The sequence below is a fragment of the Carcharodon carcharias genome, chromosome 7 (genome assembly GCF_017639515.1).
Source record: "Carcharodon carcharias isolate sCarCar2 chromosome 7, sCarCar2.pri, whole genome shotgun sequence".
NCBI lineage: Eukaryota > Metazoa > Chordata > Chondrichthyes > Lamniformes > Lamnidae > Carcharodon > Carcharodon carcharias.
The window spans coordinates 19902460-19920819 of record NC_054473.1 but is presented as its reverse complement, the minus strand read 5'-3'; the positions used below and the strand labels follow the sequence as shown (position 1 = coordinate 19920819).

Sequence of the window (18360 nt, the reverse complement as noted above, 5' to 3'; positions counted from 1 at the left end):
GAGATACGCACTGGAGAAGGCTAAGCACTGCCGGTGGGGGTGGGAAGAAAGTGGATGCTGGTGAGCACTTCCACTGAGCCCCCTGAAGGCAGACCACTGCCTAAGGGAGCTGCAGACCTCCACAGAATAAACTAATCAACAAAAATACTGCAAAATATGTCCATGCAGCACATTCAAACACCCGAAAGCATACCTTATAAAAAACCAGTCCCCAGATACCTCTTTTAATTTTATTTCCCCCGCAGAGATTTCATCCCTCCCTGGATCGAGGTTTGAGCAAAGATGTGAAGGCCGCCTGGCCGATTGGCCTGTCCGCCAACCATAAAAACTGGACGGGCCGTGAAAAATTGCTTTCTATTGCCTCCTTAATGGGCTTAATTTTGGCGGGCACACTTCCGACTGCCACGTGCACCACCAAGCGAGATATCACATGAGTGTGCAATGACGTCAGGATGCTCGCCTGATGTCATCTCGTGCTATTTTGCCGCCAGACAGGTCAGGCGCACCCCTGCCCACGGGTCCTAAAATTCTGGCCCTTTTTAAAAGCCCCTATTGCATCTGCCTCCACTACACTCTCAACTATTGCATTCCAGATCCTAACCATTCACTGCATTAAAAAAAGACTTTCCTTAAGCCACCATTAGTTCATTTGCCATATATCAGCGTCCTCTGGTTCCCAACCCTTCCGCCAAAGGGAACAGTTTCTCCCAGTCCACTTCCCTGTGGAATGATTTTGAGCATCTCTTTCAAATCTGTTCTCAATCTTCTCTTCTGTAAGAAGAATAGCCCCTGCTTCCCCAATCTATCCACATAAATGAAGTCCCCAATCTCTGGAACCATTCTCATCAATCCTTTCTGCACCCTCTCTAAAGCCTTTGCATCCTTCCTAAATTGTGATGCCCAGAATTGGACACCATACTCCATTTGAGGCCCAACCAATGTTTTATAACGGTCTATCATAACTTTCTTGCTTTTGTACTCAGTGGCTCAACTTATAAAGACCTGGATCTATTGAGCAAAGGGTTAACATCAGAAGCACATGATACTGGTGTAATGAGGATGTAACATCACCATGATTGAGAGATCTGGAGGGAGCAGAAGTTCCAACCTTGTGCAGAGGTCCCAATATATACATGGTAGCTGTAAATAAAAAGTAATGGTTTTAACAAAGCTACAGTCTTGAGCAGCTTGTTATGGTAGAATAGACAAGCCCCGAAGAGTCCCGTCCAGATCCCAAACATGCGATGAAACAGCGTGCCTTATTAACCTCTTTCTCAATCTGCCCTGCCACCTTCAACGATTTGTGCACATATACTCCCAGGTCTCCCTCTCCTGCACCCACTTTGGAATTGTGCCTTTTATTTTGTATGTCTTTCCTTGTTCTTCCTACCAAAATGTAGCACCTCACACCTCTTTGCATTTCATTTCTCCCTGTTCCACCAGAAGCCACACAGGAACAGACTGGCCTGATTTTCCCTTGCTTTCTCTAGAGAAAAGCTTCCATTCCTTGAGCCATCCCTTTCATTGAATCAGGATGGCCCCACTGGACTGGGCGCTCACTACATGAGGAGTTGGAGGCTGTGAGCCGTGCCGTACATTGTATCACACCACTCTCCCTCTTCTAGAATTAAAATCCTTATAAGGTGACTGATTATCATTGACAGATTTCAGCTATACAGTGCTATTGTGTGATGCTCAAAATAAGTTGATCTCTGTGCTTGCCTATTCTAGTGTATCTGTGCTATAAGTGAAAACAATAGTGCGAGTCTGAGAGTGGGCAACTGTCCGTTTCATCTTGAGCTCTGAAGAAGGGTCATATGGACTCGAAACATTAACTCTCTCAGGGATGCTGGATCCAAGCCAATTCCTGACCTGATTAATTCAAATTAGACAGAACCCATCAATTCTTTTTTGCTTTAACAATGTGTTATAACCTAATGAATAGTGAGACAGCTTCACAACAGAACAATTTTTTCTGTTTGGGGAAAAGAAAACATAATTTCAATTGTTGCAAAATACGTGCTGTTCTAAAGGTGCAAGTTAAATTAATTATCAATTGCCCGGGAGGCATTTAATGGTGTAAGGCTGTGGAGCGGGATCTTGGTAACTATTTTGATCCCAGCCATTACAACTTTTGGCAAGAAATCTAGATTGTGTTACAGAAATAATTAATCAGTTCTGCTTCTCTAGCCTGTTTTTAGAATTTTTTTCAAAGTCAACCCTTGGGGTATTCACTCCCTACCCTAGAAGGTGGGTGAGATTGCTGCTCCCAGCATTGCTTTATAATTGGCCATTAGGGGATCTTCAAACAATAGGTACATAGCACCACACAATGGTTGGAAATAGATTTGCAGCTGCTAAGAAAGGAGTGAGGCCATGCATTGATAGCCAGCGCTTTCACATCTCAGAATACCCCAAAGCACTAAGAAGAAAAACAAGGAGAGAGCAAGAGAAGTGGCTGGGATGTAATATATAAGGGAACCCCAAGGTTTTCTATAAGTATGTAAATAATAAAAAGGTGGTAAAAGAAAGAGTAGAACCGATTAGAGACAAAAAAGGGACTTGCATGTGAAGGCTGGAGAAATAGCGGAGGTATTGAACGAGTACTTTGCACCTGTCTTTACAAAAGGAAGAAGATACTACTCAGGCCGAAGTGAGAGAGAGAGAGTAACTGGTACACTAGAAAAATTTACAGTTGAGAAGGAAGAGGTGTTAGAAAGGCTATCTTTACTTAAAATAGATAAGGTACCAGGACAGGATGAAATGCATCCAAGGGTACTAAGGGAAGTGATAGTGGAAATTGCAGAGGCACTAGTGATAATCTTCCAGTCTTCCTTAGGTACAGGGGAGGTGCCAGAGGAGTGGAGAATTGTGAATGTTACACTCTTGTTCAGAGAGGGTGCAAGGTTAAAGCTGGCAACTACAGACCAGTCAGTTTGACCTCAGTGGCAGGGAAACTTCTGGAAACTATAGTTTAGGATAAAATCAGTAGTCACTTAGACAAGTGCAGGATAATTAAGGAAAGTCAAAATGGATTATTTAAGGGAAAATCATGTTTAACTAACTTGCAGGATTTTTTTTGAAGAGATAATATAGAAGGTTGATAAGGGAAATATTCTTGGTGTGGTGTCTATGGGTTTTCAAAAGGCATTTGATACAGTGCCACACAACAAACTTGTGAGCAAAATTCTAGGCCATGGAATAAAAGGGAAAGTAGGCACTTAGATAAGAAATTGGCTGAGTGACAGGTAACAGGGTAGTGATAAATGGTTATTTTTCAGGTTGGAGGAAGATTTGTAGCAGAGCTCCCCAGGGTTCAGTGTTGGGACCCTTGCTCTTCCTGATGTATTTTAATGATTTAGACTGTGGTTGTGCAGGGCATGATTTCAAAATTTGCAGATGATATGAAGATTGGAAATTTTGTCAACTGTGGTGAGGATAGTCTTGAACTTCAAAAGGGCATAGACATGTTGGTGGATTGGGCAGACAACTAGCAGATGAAGTTCATTGCAGAGAAGAATGAGGTGATTCATTTTGGCAGGAAATTTTTGGTGAGATAGTATAAAGTAAAGGGAGAGCCTCTAAAGGAGGTGCAGAAACAGAGGAACCTAGGTGTATGTGTACATAAGTCATTGAAGATGGCAGGGCATGTTAAGAGAGCAGTTAATAAAGCATGTAGTATCTTAGCCTTCATTAATAGAGGCATTGAGTACAAGAGTAAGGACGTCATGTTGAACTAGTATAAGACACCAGTTAGGCCTCATCTGGAGTACTGCGTCCAGATCTGGGTGTCATACTTGAGGAAGGATGTGAAGGCATTGGAGAGAGTACAGAAGAGATTCACAAGAATGATTCCCGGGATGAAGAACTGTAGATATGAAGGTAGATTGTAGAAGTCGGGACTCTTTTCATTGGAGAAAAGAAGGCTTGCATTCAAGTTATTCAAAGTATTCAAGATCCTGAGGGATATGAACAGGGTAAGTAATGAGAAACTGTTCCCACTCAAGGGAGCATCCAGAACTAGAGGGCACAGATTCAAAATAATTAGCAAAAGTAGTAAATGTGATATGAGGAAAGGTTTTTTCACCCAGAGGCTGGTTGGAGTCTGGAACAAACTTCCTGAAAGGGCAGTGGAGGCAGGTTTGATTGAAGTATTCAAAAAGGAATTGGATTGCTACCTGAAAAGAGAGAATGTGCAAGGTTATGGGGATAAGGCAGGGGAGTAGGACTAGGTGGAATGCACTTTCAGAGAGCCAGTGCAGACTCGATGGGCTGAATGGCCTCCTTCTGCACTGTAACAATTCTGTGATTCAGTTTTCAAAATACCTTTGAAGCGGGATTACTGATGTGATAAAGGGGAACATGACACAAAGCAAGTTTGCACAAAAGATAGTGAAATAAATGACCAGATAATGTCCTCGTGATGTTGGATGAGGGATTTTTTAAAAAACATTTTCATGGGATGTGATCATCGCTGACAAAGCCGGCGTTTGTTGCTATCCCTAATTGTCCTTGAGAAGGTGGTGGTGAGCCAGAAAGTTCCCCAACAACCAGTGCCATACGATCTTTTGCATTCACCTAAGTAGGCAGTTCAGCCATCAGTTGAATACCTCAACTATTATGTCTGATGGTACAGTGCTCCCTCAGCTATGCACTGAAGTGTCAGCCTGGAATATGTACTCAGGCTCTTGGAGCAGTAATTGAAGCCACAACCTTCCGACTCCTGGTCTACAGTGTGACCAATGAGCCAAGGCTGACAGTGTGCTACCCCCTATGCTGTGGTTCAGCTGACCTCGTTGGTGCAGGTTTAGACACCAAATAGAAGTTAACCACATCCTTAAAGAAAAATCAGATGGAATGCCATCACTGAGGCCTTCAAATGATAGTTATCAGAGTAGCATGGATGGACAGAGTGGCATGGATGGACAGAGTGGCATGGATGGAGAGTGGCATGGATGGAGAGTGGCATGGGTGGAGATCTGGGATCAACTGTTGCTCTCTTATCTACAATTATTACATAGCCTGAGAGGCATGAAAATTGGGGGAGGAAGTGAGAAGAATTGGGGAGTTTTCCTGGCTAATAGTTATCCCTCAACCAAGGTAATTAAAACAGATTATCTGATCATTTATCTTTTTTAAAATTAATTCTTGGGATCGAAGTGTCATTGGCAGGACCAGCATTTATTGCCCTTTACCAGGTGGTGGTGAGCTGCCTACATCTGAGTGGTTTGCTCATTTCAGAGGGCAGTTAAGAGTCAGTCTTGTAAGTCTGGAGTCACACATTGGCCAGACTGAGTAAGGACAGCAGATTTCCTCCTCAAGTGAACCAGATGGATTTTTATGGCAATCTTTTAGTTTCATTATCATTATGGATGAGACTAGAGTTTTATTCTAGATTTATTAATTAACTGAGTTTAAATTCCTCCAGTTTCTATGGCGGGTATTTGAATTCACACCTCCAGAGCATTAGTCCACACCTCTGGGTGGCTAGTCCAGTAAGATAACCCCAATGCTACCATCCCGTACTATTGCTGTTTGTGGGATTCTGCTGTGATTCCCTACATTTCAGCAGTGACTACACTTCAGAAATACTGTTTCAGCTGTGAATTTCTTTGGGAAATCCTGAGGTCATGAAGGGTGACAAAAATTAAAGCTATTTTTTTCACCTTAGAGAGTATTTATTCAGTACATTGTAAATTTGAGTGCCTTATTTTCTTCAGGCCTGTACTTTAACAATGGGCGTGGTTTATATTTTAACCTCTGGCTATTGTTGCATTATAAATGTAATTAACTGCAAAATGGAAGTTAACATGATTGTTTCAAATGCAAGGTTAGTGACAATATAATCAATTTTGACTACTTACATACTTAAAGGGGACAAAAGTGCATTGTTACGAGGAAAGAGAAGGCGAGCGCAGACTAGGCCTATATTTCCTGGAGTTTATAGGTGATCTAATTGGTGCATATAAAATTCTTCAGAGGCTAGACAGGGTAGATGCTGAAAAAATATTTCCCCTGTCCTGTGAATCTAAAACATGGTGGTCACAGTCTCAGAATAAGGGGTTGGCTATTGAAGACCAAGATGCTGAGGAGAAATGTCTTCACGTGTTGTGAATCTTTGGAACCCTCTCCTCAGAGAGCTGTGAATGCTCAGACATTGAGCATATTCAAGGCAGGGATCAATAGATTTTTGGGAACTATGGGAATTAAGGTATATGGGGAGGCAGTGGCATAGTGGTATTGTCACTGGACTGGTATTCCAGAGACCTAGCGTAATCCTCTGGGCACCTGGGTTTGAATCCTACCACAGCAGACAGATGTTTGAATTCAATAAAAATTGGGAATTGACAGTCTGATGACAAAGCCATTGCTGATTGTTGTAAACACCCATCTGGTTCATTAATGTCCTTTAGGGAAGGAAATCTGCCACCCTTATTTGGTGACTCCAGCCTCACAGAAATATGGTTGACTCTTAAATGTTCCCTGAACAAGGGCAATTAGGGATGGGGCAATAAATGCTGTCCTAGTTAGCAACACCTACATCCCAGAAATGGATATTAAAAAAAAAGTGCAGAAAGGCAAGAGATCAACCATGATCTTATTAAATGGCACAGCAGGCTTGAAGGGCCACATGGCCCAATCCACATCCTATTTCTTATATTGACGTGTTCTGATTGGATAGCTCTTTCAAAGAGCTGGCTTGGACTTGCTGTGTATAATTCTATAATTCTACAAGAGGAGTTATCTTATTACCACATACAGTATGATTCTAACTTAATTATTTTCTTTGTCAACGTTCAGTGTGTTACAGTTACAGACAGTTCTTAAAATTCAAGTTTTTATTGCAGGAATTGTTGAGATTGTGACTCAGCTTATCTCTGGCTATGTCGCTGACCGTAACTGGATGGCAAAGTATCATTACCACAAAATCTACCTACTCTTCTGTGGAGCTGTCAATCTTCTGGCACCCCTTGCAAATACGTTCTCAATGCTAATGATGTACATAGTGGTTTTCGCCGTGTTCTGTGGGGGTTATCTGACTTTGTTGCTTCCAGTCCTGGTGAGAGGAAGTTTATTCATTACATTACTTTTATTATTCTTATCCTGTTTAGGCCCGACGCTCACTACATGTCATTCACCCTCCGTCTTCCCGTCCTCTATGTCAGCTTCTCAGTAAAAAGTCACTGGAAAGGATGTTTGAATCACCTGGGATGATTTTTCCACCCTTTAATTGAGTAGGTTTTCTTGCCTCCAACTGGCCACTAAAAATAGCAACACAAGTGGATGAGGTCATAATGAGTGTAAAGAACATACAGTGGTTCATTTCCAGAGAACAGAATTCAAAAACCAATATCACTTTATAGAGAACTTTGGTTAGACCATACCTTGGACTTAAGGGTATTGTAAACAATTCCAGTCTCCAGAAAGCACATGGAAGCATTGGGAAAGTGCAGAAACAGTTTACAAGGATGTAAACCAGAACTAAGAGGATGTACCAATGAGGAGAGATTAAACAGGCTGGAGCTTTAGAATTGAGAAGGGGTTCAATAAGTGTGAATGTGGAGTGTAGGGTTGCCAACTATGACTCCTGGAAGTTTTATCACATCACCTACCCCACCCTCCGGCCATTAGTTGGTCAACACGTCCATCCTTGTGAAGTCTTGCCGTCTTGCACCAACTGGAAAACAAAAAGGCTCATTACCCAATTGGATGGAGCTTGACTGTCAGCCAAGCAGCCTTTCCCCCTCCCCTCACCTCCATTTTTAACATTTTTTATATCTGGTAAAGAAAAATGCTCAAAAAAAAATAGATTTAAAAAACATATGTTTTTAACGTCCCTATGATTTTTCTCGAGGGTTGCACACGGCAGTGTACTGGAGATTGATCGTCAATTCCTGGAGACTCCAGGCCAATCCTGGAGGGTTGGCAACCCTCATGGAGCGAGTGTTACCACTTTCGGCCCAGTCCAGGTCAAATGGGGCACAAATATAAGGCAGCCACCAACTAAGATAGACAGATTTTAGGAGGATTTTCTTCACACAGAGAGCACTGAGAATGTGGAACTAACTGCCACGTTGAGGTCTGAATCTTGTGTTCTGAAGTCGGACATATCCCTGATCCGAACGGGTGTAAAATTGTGCGAGAAACGGACGTGCAATATTGAGGTGGGCAGCCACACGTGGGAGTCGGAGCAGCGCCTGCTGACAATTAAAGAGCCAATTAAGATAATTAAAAAGCCCATTGACCGCGATTTTACATTGCCCGTGTGATTTTTAGCTCGTCGCACAGGCAAAACGGGTGGACAGAATTTACGTTTTTATCATGTCCTCATCCACGGGTGGGATAAAAAGCCCCCTGAGCAGCAGCACTTTCTCTGTCTTAGCCAGTTTGTTGTTGTGTGAGTACAGAGTTGTCCCAGGGTTTCTTGGCGTCTCGTCTCCTTGTCAAGCTTGCCTTTCAGCATCTCAGGTCCTCATCTTCCCTGGAAGGTTCCTCTCAGTACTGCAGCACAGTGCACCTTCATTTTCAGTGCTCCCCTGCATCCCATCTAATGGAGATAGTGTATTGTGCTGAAGGAACCTCCTCTGAAGAGGAAATGAGGGGCAAGAGGGAGAGGAGGCCAGGTGGGCGTGGGCAGCATCCCAAGGACAGACCTTTAAGAGGAGAGGCATGGGCTCAGTTGGTGCAGGGCCAGCGGGGAGGCCAAGATGAGAGGTCACGCTGAAGATGCCACTATCCAGCATCTAGAGTGTTCAGGCAGTGCTCCAACTGCCTCCAGGTGTCTGAGGTCCAGTGCCACAGGAGGCTCCGCCTCTCCAGGGACTCAGTGATAGCAATATGTCACATGATAGATCCGGAAATCGCCTCCAGCTTTGTTGGCGGACACCCCATGCTGGTGGCTTTGAAGGTCACAGTGACCCTCAACTTCAATGCCTTCTGTTCCTTTCAGGGCTCAGTAGGGGATCTGTGCGGTGTTTCTCAATCAGCTGCACACAGTTGCATCAAGCTCGTGACTGATGCTATCTTTAGACATGTCAGCATGTTCATTCACTTCCGGACAGACGAGGTGAGCCAGGCGGAGAGGGCACGAGGCTTTGCTGTGATGGTTGGGTTCCCCTGTGTCCAGGGTCTAATAGATTGCACTCACCTGGCCATCAAGGAGCCAGCAGATGGGCCTGGAGCTTTTGTAAACAGAAAGAGGTTCCACTCAATGAATCTTTAGATCGCCTGTGACACAGGGCACAGATTCTCCAAGTTTGTGCCATTACCCTGTGATCTCACACAATGCTTATGTCTTGTGACACTCACAGGAACCAAGGCTGTTCGTGGCTTCTGTACAAGTGGATAGATGGCTTCTGGGTGACAAGAGCTATTGCTTGAAGAGGTGGCTGATGACCTTGCTCTGCCACCCAAGAACTGAGGCCAAGGAGAGATACGACGGGAGACATGCCTCCACAAGGGCGGTGGTGGAGAGGGTTGTCAGGCTGCTGGAGATGCACGTCAGATGCCTGGACCTGGTCAGGGGGAGCATTGCAGTATCCTCCAGAGCATGTCTCCTTCATAGTCGTCGCATGCTGTACTCTGCTCAACCTGGTTCTGGCAAGGAAGGCCCACTGGAGGCTGAGGAAAATGAAGCAGCTTCATAGGCCAGGAAAGATGACACAAGTGATGACTCAGAGGAAGAGCCTCGGGAGGCGCAGTGTGAGGACCTTGATGTAGAAAACAGGAATGTTCATGGAGGCAGGGACGCCAAGGATGCTTAGATGCAGCGAACCTTCTGCTGGGCATCCAAGGCATCGATGCCTCGTCAAGCCAATGGCACTGTCTCCTTTGCTAACAATCATTAAATGAGAGCCCAGCCCAGTACACCAACACCACACAATGCCATACTTTTACAAGCCTGTGCTGTATCTGGCACCTATTCATACCATCCAGCCAACTCAGCCCTTTTAAGTCAAACAAATGTTTATGTTACTTCACTTGAACAAACAAAGTGTCCATCCATAACACGAGTCAAAATAATTAATGCAAAAAATGTATGCCTGCAGGTGCTGCATCTTGGTGCCCCACCCCACCCCTCGCTGACAGTGGCATTGGGGGCAGCTGCTGACTGTACTGTCCTGGTGGCCCTGATGACCTTGGCAGTCATCCCCTGGCTGCCAGAGCCTGCCTGGGAGAGTGCCATTGCCGGGCACTCTTTAGACATCGCAGTGTCATCAGATGCAGCGGCTACTGGCAGAGTGGCAGAGGAGCTTGTGCCCTCATCTAGAGCGCCCTGAGAGAAGCTCATAGAGATGACGTCTGCCAGCATGAGGTGCATTTGCACCTCCCTGCTCACCACTGATGGATGGGGACCAGCAGGGAGACTAGGTGCCTCTTCCATCCCACACTGCCAGTGACCTCCTGAGGCCAGTGCCTGTGAGAGGGTTCGCAGGTCCGAGTGCAATCCCAGGAACCCCTGAGCCTGCTCCTGAACTGCCTCTCAGTCACCATTCTCTCAATGGAGGCATTAAGGGTCAACGCAGAATCCATGCTCTGCAAAGACTCCTCCATGATGGAGACCATGGCATGCAGACCCTCATGGATCTCCACCAGTTCTCCCCGCGCAGGACATCCAGCACCTGCTGCCTGATGGATGACTCCAGAGGCTCATCATCTGCCTCAGGTGCAGCATGGTCCTGGTCTCCAACAGTGCTCCCACCGTCAGCTCCCTTGGACCTCTCTGCCTCTGCCAGCACCTCATGAGAGTGTGATGTGCCCTCACCGCTGTGCATTACCCATGGAGCCGAATAACTAAAGTCCAGCGATGTGTGAGTATCTGCACCGGTCCATAGTTCAGAGAGACAGTGTGATGCTGGTGCAGGTGTGATGCCTTCCCCGGAGCTCAATGGGGGGTCCTCAAGGTCGCCGGAAGCTCCTGCAGATGGTGCATCTGAGGGAAGAAGGCATAAGATCAATACATTCAATAATCACAATGCATGTTAGACAGGCTGAGGAAACAGTGGAGACTGGCTGCATGGTGCCATCTGCATTGGAACTTCAGTGGGCTCTCTGGCTACGACAGTTCAGTTTCTAATGAGAGGAGCCTGTTATGTTTCCAATACCCACCTCAAAGGCATCTGTTACCTGCACTCTTACCTTCATCTGAGACCCTCGCCTCACCACGACCGGAGGAGTGGGCTGGCCACTGGCATTCAAGCTCCAGTGCATCGCTTTTGTGCTTCATGAGGATGCACAGATTTGGCACTTCTCCACCCGTTCTGTGGCGCTCTGCCATGTTGTGACTGCCCTTCTCCTGACAGAAAAAAATAGCCTCATTATTGCTCCGTCTCCCTGAAGGTCCGTTCCTGGTTCCCACCCACCCTCCCACCTGGGCATTAGGCGGGCCGTGTCACAATGGCACATCTCACCCTGCAGCGCATTGAAACCAGTTGTGCTGACATCCCAGCCTTGGCAGGGCAGGTTTCAGTGCCAGTTGGTATACACACTCTTAGACCCCTGAACTAGTTCCTAGCAACGGGCACCCAACTAAAGTTCTCCACACAGGTCCATGCCATCTCTGCACTTACCCTTGCTGACCTCAGCAGATCATTGAACTTTTTGCGGCACTGAAGCCACGTGTAGTGTACCATGTCGTGCCCACTGACCTGGTCAGTGACTTCTGTCCAGGCCTTGTTCAGGTGAGGCGGCCTTCTCTTGCCATCCCTGGGAATTAGGATATGCTGCCTGGCACTAACCTCCTCAACCAGCACTCCTAGGCACTCATCTGAGAAATGGAGCGGGTTGGGGGGGTGGGGGGGGGTGGTGGGGTGCAGAGTGCCCACCTGACCTGTCCTCCTGCCTTCCATGACCACCAGGTGCTGAGGCCATGCCTGCACACTGGGACGTTTGTTGGATTGCTTCCAAACAGCTCCCTCAGCCTCCCCCACAACTCCTGGCAGCCTTCAGGAGCTGCCTCTTCCATTTTTTGAACCATTGGACCCAGTGCCCAATGCGTCCCCACTTCCACGCACAGAAGACACATGCAGCAATCGCGTCTCACCCAGTGCAAGATCGTGTTCACAACGCGAACTCAGCCGGGAGCAGGTTATACATCTGCCTCCGACTGCGCCAACTTCGGACGCAAACCGAAGGTAGAATTCAAGCCTGAGTGTTTGAGGCAGGAGGCATTGATATATTTATTGAAGAGGAGCCTTGAGGCAAACATGAGAGAGAAAGAATAAGAAATACTGATGGGGAAGGGGAGATTGCAGGCAGGTTGGGTTCGCGTGGGAGAAGGTGCATGTGGAGTATGTAGACCAGCATAAAGCAGTTGAGCTTTACCGTAGATTCTATGTAATATTGCAGAATCCTACCCCACATCAAGAAACTTGTCAGAAGATTGTCGCATGAATATTTATGGCTCCAAATTCACATCTTACTATTCAGTAAATTACAACAAAATTAAATTTAGGATCTCTTACAATAAAGCACATTGTTTTATTCATGACAAGGGCATCATTTCATTCAGAGGGTATCTTAGCTAAAACTCTGCTGCGCCAATTCATGCAGTGACGTGCAGCAAGTTTAAATATCAGATTTGAACGTAAAAGTGAAGTCCTCAGTTGGGTTAATGTTCCTATGCTGGAGCTAGTGGTCCTCACCACCCCCACCGCCCCCCCGGAATTCATTATCCTGGCTTCAGATTGATGTAAATTCTGAGCACATTTTATGCCTGAAATATGTTTTAATTAGGACTTTTTTTTTTTAGGTTGACTTTATTGGAATCCATAGATTACAGCAAGGAATGGGCCTCTTCCAGTTCTTTGTTGGTCTTGGCTGTTTGGTCGGGCCACCAGCAGCAGGTAAGCAGAACCTTGTTGTGAACTCTTGCCTGCACCCAAAGGATTATCAGGTGAAGTTCAGCACAAAGCCAGTAGCTTAGGGCTGTAGAAAAGTTTGAGAAATGGGCGTTCCAGTGATTGCTGAAATGATACTTTCAACTCGCTGTTCGAGGCAAAAGTGTCTCGCCAGTCCCAGGTGGATTGTAATATGAAGCAGTTCTGTGCATGGTTCAGCTGCTTAACGCAGTAACTATAGCTCACACATGGAGGATAAGATGGTCCCCGATTTGATCCCGTATGTGTGTTATGACCTGGTAGATGATGTGTGCCAGGTGGATCAAATCCATGAGGGAAACTTGATTACGCAGCCACGATGGTTTTACAATTCATATTTATTTTGAGAAGCGTGCTTTGAATTCAGAAGTAATAAGACTACCAAGATTTCAGAGATTTTTAGAAAACTAAATTAAACATTTATTGACAAAAGAAAAGATTTCAAGCACATACATAAGTCTACAAATCACTAATTTAATAACTCCTAAAACCCCTAATTAATCTGATTCCCAGTTACACCTCTGTTAAGGCAACAGTAAAAACAAATAGATTTAAACAGATTCAGGCAAAGCGACACAATACCCTGGACAGTTGTATTCAAATGAGTTTTCTCAGCTTCAATTCCTGTAGACAGCGACTTGGTGCACAGAGGCTGGAGGCTTTTCACACTGGTGTTAGATCTTAGAATGCCTTCTCCTGTTACAGATATCCTCATCTCCTTTATACATGTTTCTCCCTTTTTAATGCAAATTCCACTGTTCTGATATGTCTTTTGAATTTTACCTTTCTCATAATATAAATCTTTTCATGGTACTAATTTTATCAATAATCTTTGGGAAAAATAAACACACTGTTTGACTTAGCTTCTTCTGGCTAGGTGTAACATATTACCATCTCTTTGAAATTCAAACTACTCAGGATTATAAAAAAATGCAAATTTTCCTTGCACCTCACATTCTAAAACTTCAGCCATGTTTACATATTTAGCATCTCAAACCTAGTTTCCTTTTTGATTACTCAAAACCTCCAGACCAGCTGTCTCCAATTCAATTAAATCCCACTATTAACCTACCTTTACAATAATTCATAATAATATTATGAGAGTTATTATATTTTCACGACAATGTGTTAGTTATTCAGTCTTAGTTGGCCTGGTGATGGCAGCACTAAAATTGGCCTCAGTCCTTTGGTTAAAGAAAGAAAAACCAAGCCAGTGGCCCAACTCCTGATGATGATCCAATTACCTCCCCCCTGGAAGTGCACATGAGTGGATGTCGAATGAGATTGGAATCAGACTCTGTTGAGACACTCCTTGCAACTGTCACACACGAAGAATGGTTGCTTAGGCGAGATGCAAGATGACACTTGACAACCATGGAACTGTAACCCAGCAGGTTGGAACAGGACCTTAGGAGACGAGGAGCAGAGGATGGAAAAGAAGAAATCATTTACATTTTAACCACAATGAGGCAATAGTGAAAGTGTCTGACCAGCTGCTTTGCTATAACATATGGGCGGAAGTTAGAATGGCTTAAGAACCATTCTATTAAAATCATCAGCATCTGTGGAGAGAAAAACAGAGTTAACATTTTGAGTCTGCATGGCTTTTCTTCAGAGCTCTGAATATAGGGACTCGAAACATTAACTCTGTTTTTCTCTCCACAGATGCTGTTAGATCTGCTGAGTTTTTCCACCACTTTCTGTTCTCAGTTCAGATTTCCAGCATCTGTAGTATTTTGCTTTTATCTATTAAAATCATTGTTGGAGCAAATTTCACCACATGACGCAAAAGTGCCTGTCATGTAAGCTATAAACAGGGGAGTGGCCTAGAGGGTGAAGCAATTGAGCATTTGACTCCTAGCTAGATGCTGGGTTACAAGGCTCACATGTCAATGGGATGAATTTCCTGAGTCTCAAGTTTGCCTCTCACTCCAATCTGCCCACATCAATTATCTTTTCTCCACTTTCAGTCCGATCGGCATTCAGGCTGATTCTCCCAAATGGGTGAGTTTCCTCATTGCATAGCTAAAGGCTCCTTGTCACTCAGCCATTCTGCTTTAACTTCCTGGGTTTCCATAGTTCCAAACACAGGACCCCTTGCAACATTGCTCTCAACCTTGCTGATTTGGGTCAGCGAATCTTTCCTGTCTTCTGCAAGGTTTATAGAAGCAATGGGCTGGATTTTATGCTCTGCCACTGGCAGGTTTGAAGGCAGGGAGCACATAAAATCCAGCCCGTCCCCTATTCTCTTGCCCCACCCCCACCGCATTGGACACCACTTCCAGTGACACCGCTGGTGCTGGAGAGCTGCCGGCCCCTGATTGGCTGGCAACCCTCTGAGGCGTTACTTCCTGTCCCTGAGGGGCCGCAGTCCTGCCTCTCATCTATTAACAGCCAGTTGGCTCTTAAATGGCTGCCTGGGCAGCCTCCCCTCAATTTTTACAGCTGGTGGGGTGGGGGAGGTGCAACGGGGGGGGCGAAGGTCGGTGGGGGGTGGGGGGGGGGTGGTGCTCAGGGACCACAGTGCTCTGTAAAATTTTGCCCAACAGTGCACTAGTTGTGCTAAAACATAGAGCTAACTTACAGATATCGTGGTTTCAAAGGTTACATTATGAGGATCGGTTGGACAGTTTGCCCCTGGCTTGTGTTTCTTTGAGTACAGAAGATTGAGGAGCAATCTGTTCTAGGTATTAAAAATGATAAGATGATTTCTTAGGTTTAGACTAAGAGAAAGCATTTCTTCTGGTGGACGAATTTTTTTGTTTTTATTCATGTGGGCATCACTGGCTAGGCCAGAATTTATTTCCCATCCCTAACTGTCCATGTTCAGAGGGCATTTTCAGAGTCATTGCTGTGGGTTTGGAGTAACACGTGGGCCAGACCAGGTAAGGACAGCAGATTACCTTCCCTAAAGGACATAAAGATGGGTTTTTACAACAATGGTTTCATGGTCACCATCAGACTTTTAATGAATTCAAATTCCACCATCTGCAGTGGTGGGATTCAAACCCAGGTCCCCAGAGCATTACCCTGGGTCACTGGAATACCAGTTCAGTGACAATGTCACTATGCCACTGGCTCCCCGTAAATGAGGAGACTTAATTTTAAAATTAGAGCTAGGTTGTTCAACAGCGAAATCTCAAAGCACTTTTCACACAAAGGATATTGGACAGCTGGAACTCTCTACCCCAAAAGATTGTGGATGCCGGGAGAATTGGAACTTCCAAGACTGAGATGGCTAGATGTTCGTTCGGTAATGTTATCTAGGGATGTGGAGCAATGCCATCTAAATGGAGTTGAGGTGCAGATCAATCCTGATTTAATTGAATTGCAGAGCAGAAGCTGAATGGCCTGTTCCTGTTTCCATGTTCTTACCCAAAGTGACAATCCTCTGGTTATAATCTTCCGCAATCATATCTTGAAAGCTACAGCATTGCACTCCAAATAGATGTAGGTGTACAGTCAAATACATTACAAGACAAGTAATCCAGAGGCCTGGATTAACGATTTATGGCAGTGAGTTCAAATCCCACCACAGCAGATGAGGAATTTCAATCTATTAATGGAATAAAATGCTTGTATCAGTAGTGGTGACCATGAAACCATTAGATTCACCAATGTCCTTAAGGGAAGGAATTATTGTCTAATTATTATACTATGAATACTGGGAGAGTCTTGAGAGTATATCACTTTAGTTCCTGGCTGCAAACAGCACATGAAGTAGCAAAGATGATATAAATTGGGGGCAAATGCATATTAAGTGAAGAACCAATCTAACATTTCAAAAGACCTAAGTGAAACAGAGGGTTAGTATATCAATGCCATGGAATGGATGATCATTGATTCGGAGTTCAAATCTAGTTCTGTTAGGGATGAAACACTGACTGTATACATGCAGTGCTGCTCATTATTTAATATGCCATCCCTAGCTGGTCTGGCCTACATGTTACTGCAGACCCACTGCAATGTGGTTGACTCTTAACTGCTCACTGAAATGGCCTAATAAGCCACTCGGTTATGAACAAGAAGGTAGCTCACCAGCACCTCCTCAAGGGCAGTGGGAATTCATAACACAAAAGGTTCTGATTTGTGTAGAAGCTTTTAATTCCTGTCAGTCGGCTAAAGTCCATTTTGCTTGTTTCTAGGTGCTCTTTACGATTTCACCAAAGATTACAATGCTTCATTCCAGCTGGCTGGCTCTTGTTACTTTGTCGCATTCCTAGTTTTATTTTTTGTTCCACTGGCTGAGAGAAAACAGTCCAAAGAGGCCAAGAAGAGAATAATGGAAGACCCCAACAACTTGGCTCCAGCGAGCATTATCCCTCCATCTCTTGAGGGCTCACCGATGAAAGAGCACTTGGAGCTGGAAAGCATGGTCTGAGGGTGGCCCTTCCCAGCAGTGCTTTAATGAGCTTGGGTGTTGAAAGTACCAGGCCCTGGACTTTGCTAGAACTGGTGTCCTCAGTTTAGATGGTAATGGAATAATAAATGAATGAAACCACTTCTGTCCAACAGAAATGAAAAGGAAAAGGTGGTCAGAAAATCACATGGAGGAGAAACTGGAAGTTTGGCAGATCTTTATGGCTTAACTTTTTATATCGATTTCAAGCCAAAGTTAGAAAGGAAAGCAGCACTTTATTTGAAAATTCATATTGAATACTGAAGAATATAATAATTTCAACAGAGCAATATTTATGAAATTTTCATTTTATAAGTTTTCAGTCTGGGGGTATTGAACAATACGCAACCTAGGAGCTGATGCAATTGAGACCATCAGTGTTTCCCAAGACATGTAAAGGAAGTTTTAAAGGATTGGAGATGACTAGAATATTTTCATTAAAGGAATTTCAAAATGAATTACAATGTTGCTGGTAGTCACATTGTCGAATTATTGTACTATGAACACTGGGAGAGTCTTGAGAGTATATCACTTTAGTTCCTGGCTGCAAACGGCACATGAAGTAGCAAAGATGATATAAATTGGGGGCAAATGCATATTAAGTGAAGAACAAATCTAATATTTCAAAAGACCTAAGTGAAACAGGGGCTTAGTATATCAATGCCATGGAATGGATGATCATTGATTTAGAGTTCAAATCTAGTTCTGTTAGGGATGAAACACTGACTGTATACATGCAGTGCGGCTCATTATTTAATATGCCATCTGTTCCTTTTGATCCTTCCTTCTGTATAGTGCCTTGGGACAGGTTTTCTATATTAAAGTTGCTGTATAAAGGCAAGTTGTTATTGATTCAATTCTTGCCTTTACCCTCTCCTGCCTCAGTGTTTTATGACTGAAAATAGAATCCTTCTTCTCTCGCACTTTACTCATTCTGGTTCAATGCCTTTCTTGGCTACGGGTTCATTACCTGCTCCTATCTCTCTTTCTCTCTCTCAATTTGATATTCTTTTACTTTATGATTTCTACCACTCCTCTCCCAAAGCTGTATTATGACTTGATTTGTTGTACACTTATACTGGT

At 44.4% G+C, this 18360-nt stretch overlaps 1 protein-coding gene across 3 annotated transcripts in view; it reads left to right on the top strand.

Moving 5' to 3' along the window:
• The window catches only part of LOC121279658 (monocarboxylate transporter 5-like), a 68117-nt gene extending 49999 nt beyond the window's left edge, over positions 1 to 18118 (top strand). For all 3 annotated transcript variants that reach the window (XM_041190874.1, XM_041190876.1, XM_041190875.1), the window contains 3 exons: positions 6849 to 7060; positions 12752 to 12845; positions 17024 to 18118. In XM_041190874.1, the coding sequence (XP_041046808.1) occupies positions 6849 to 7060; positions 12752 to 12845; positions 17024 to 17259 (542 nt within the window). In that variant the 3' untranslated portion in view covers positions 17260 to 18118. The remainder of the gene's footprint in view (positions 1 to 6848; positions 7061 to 12751; positions 12846 to 17023) is intronic.
• Positions 18119 to 18360: the final 242 nt, after the last annotated feature.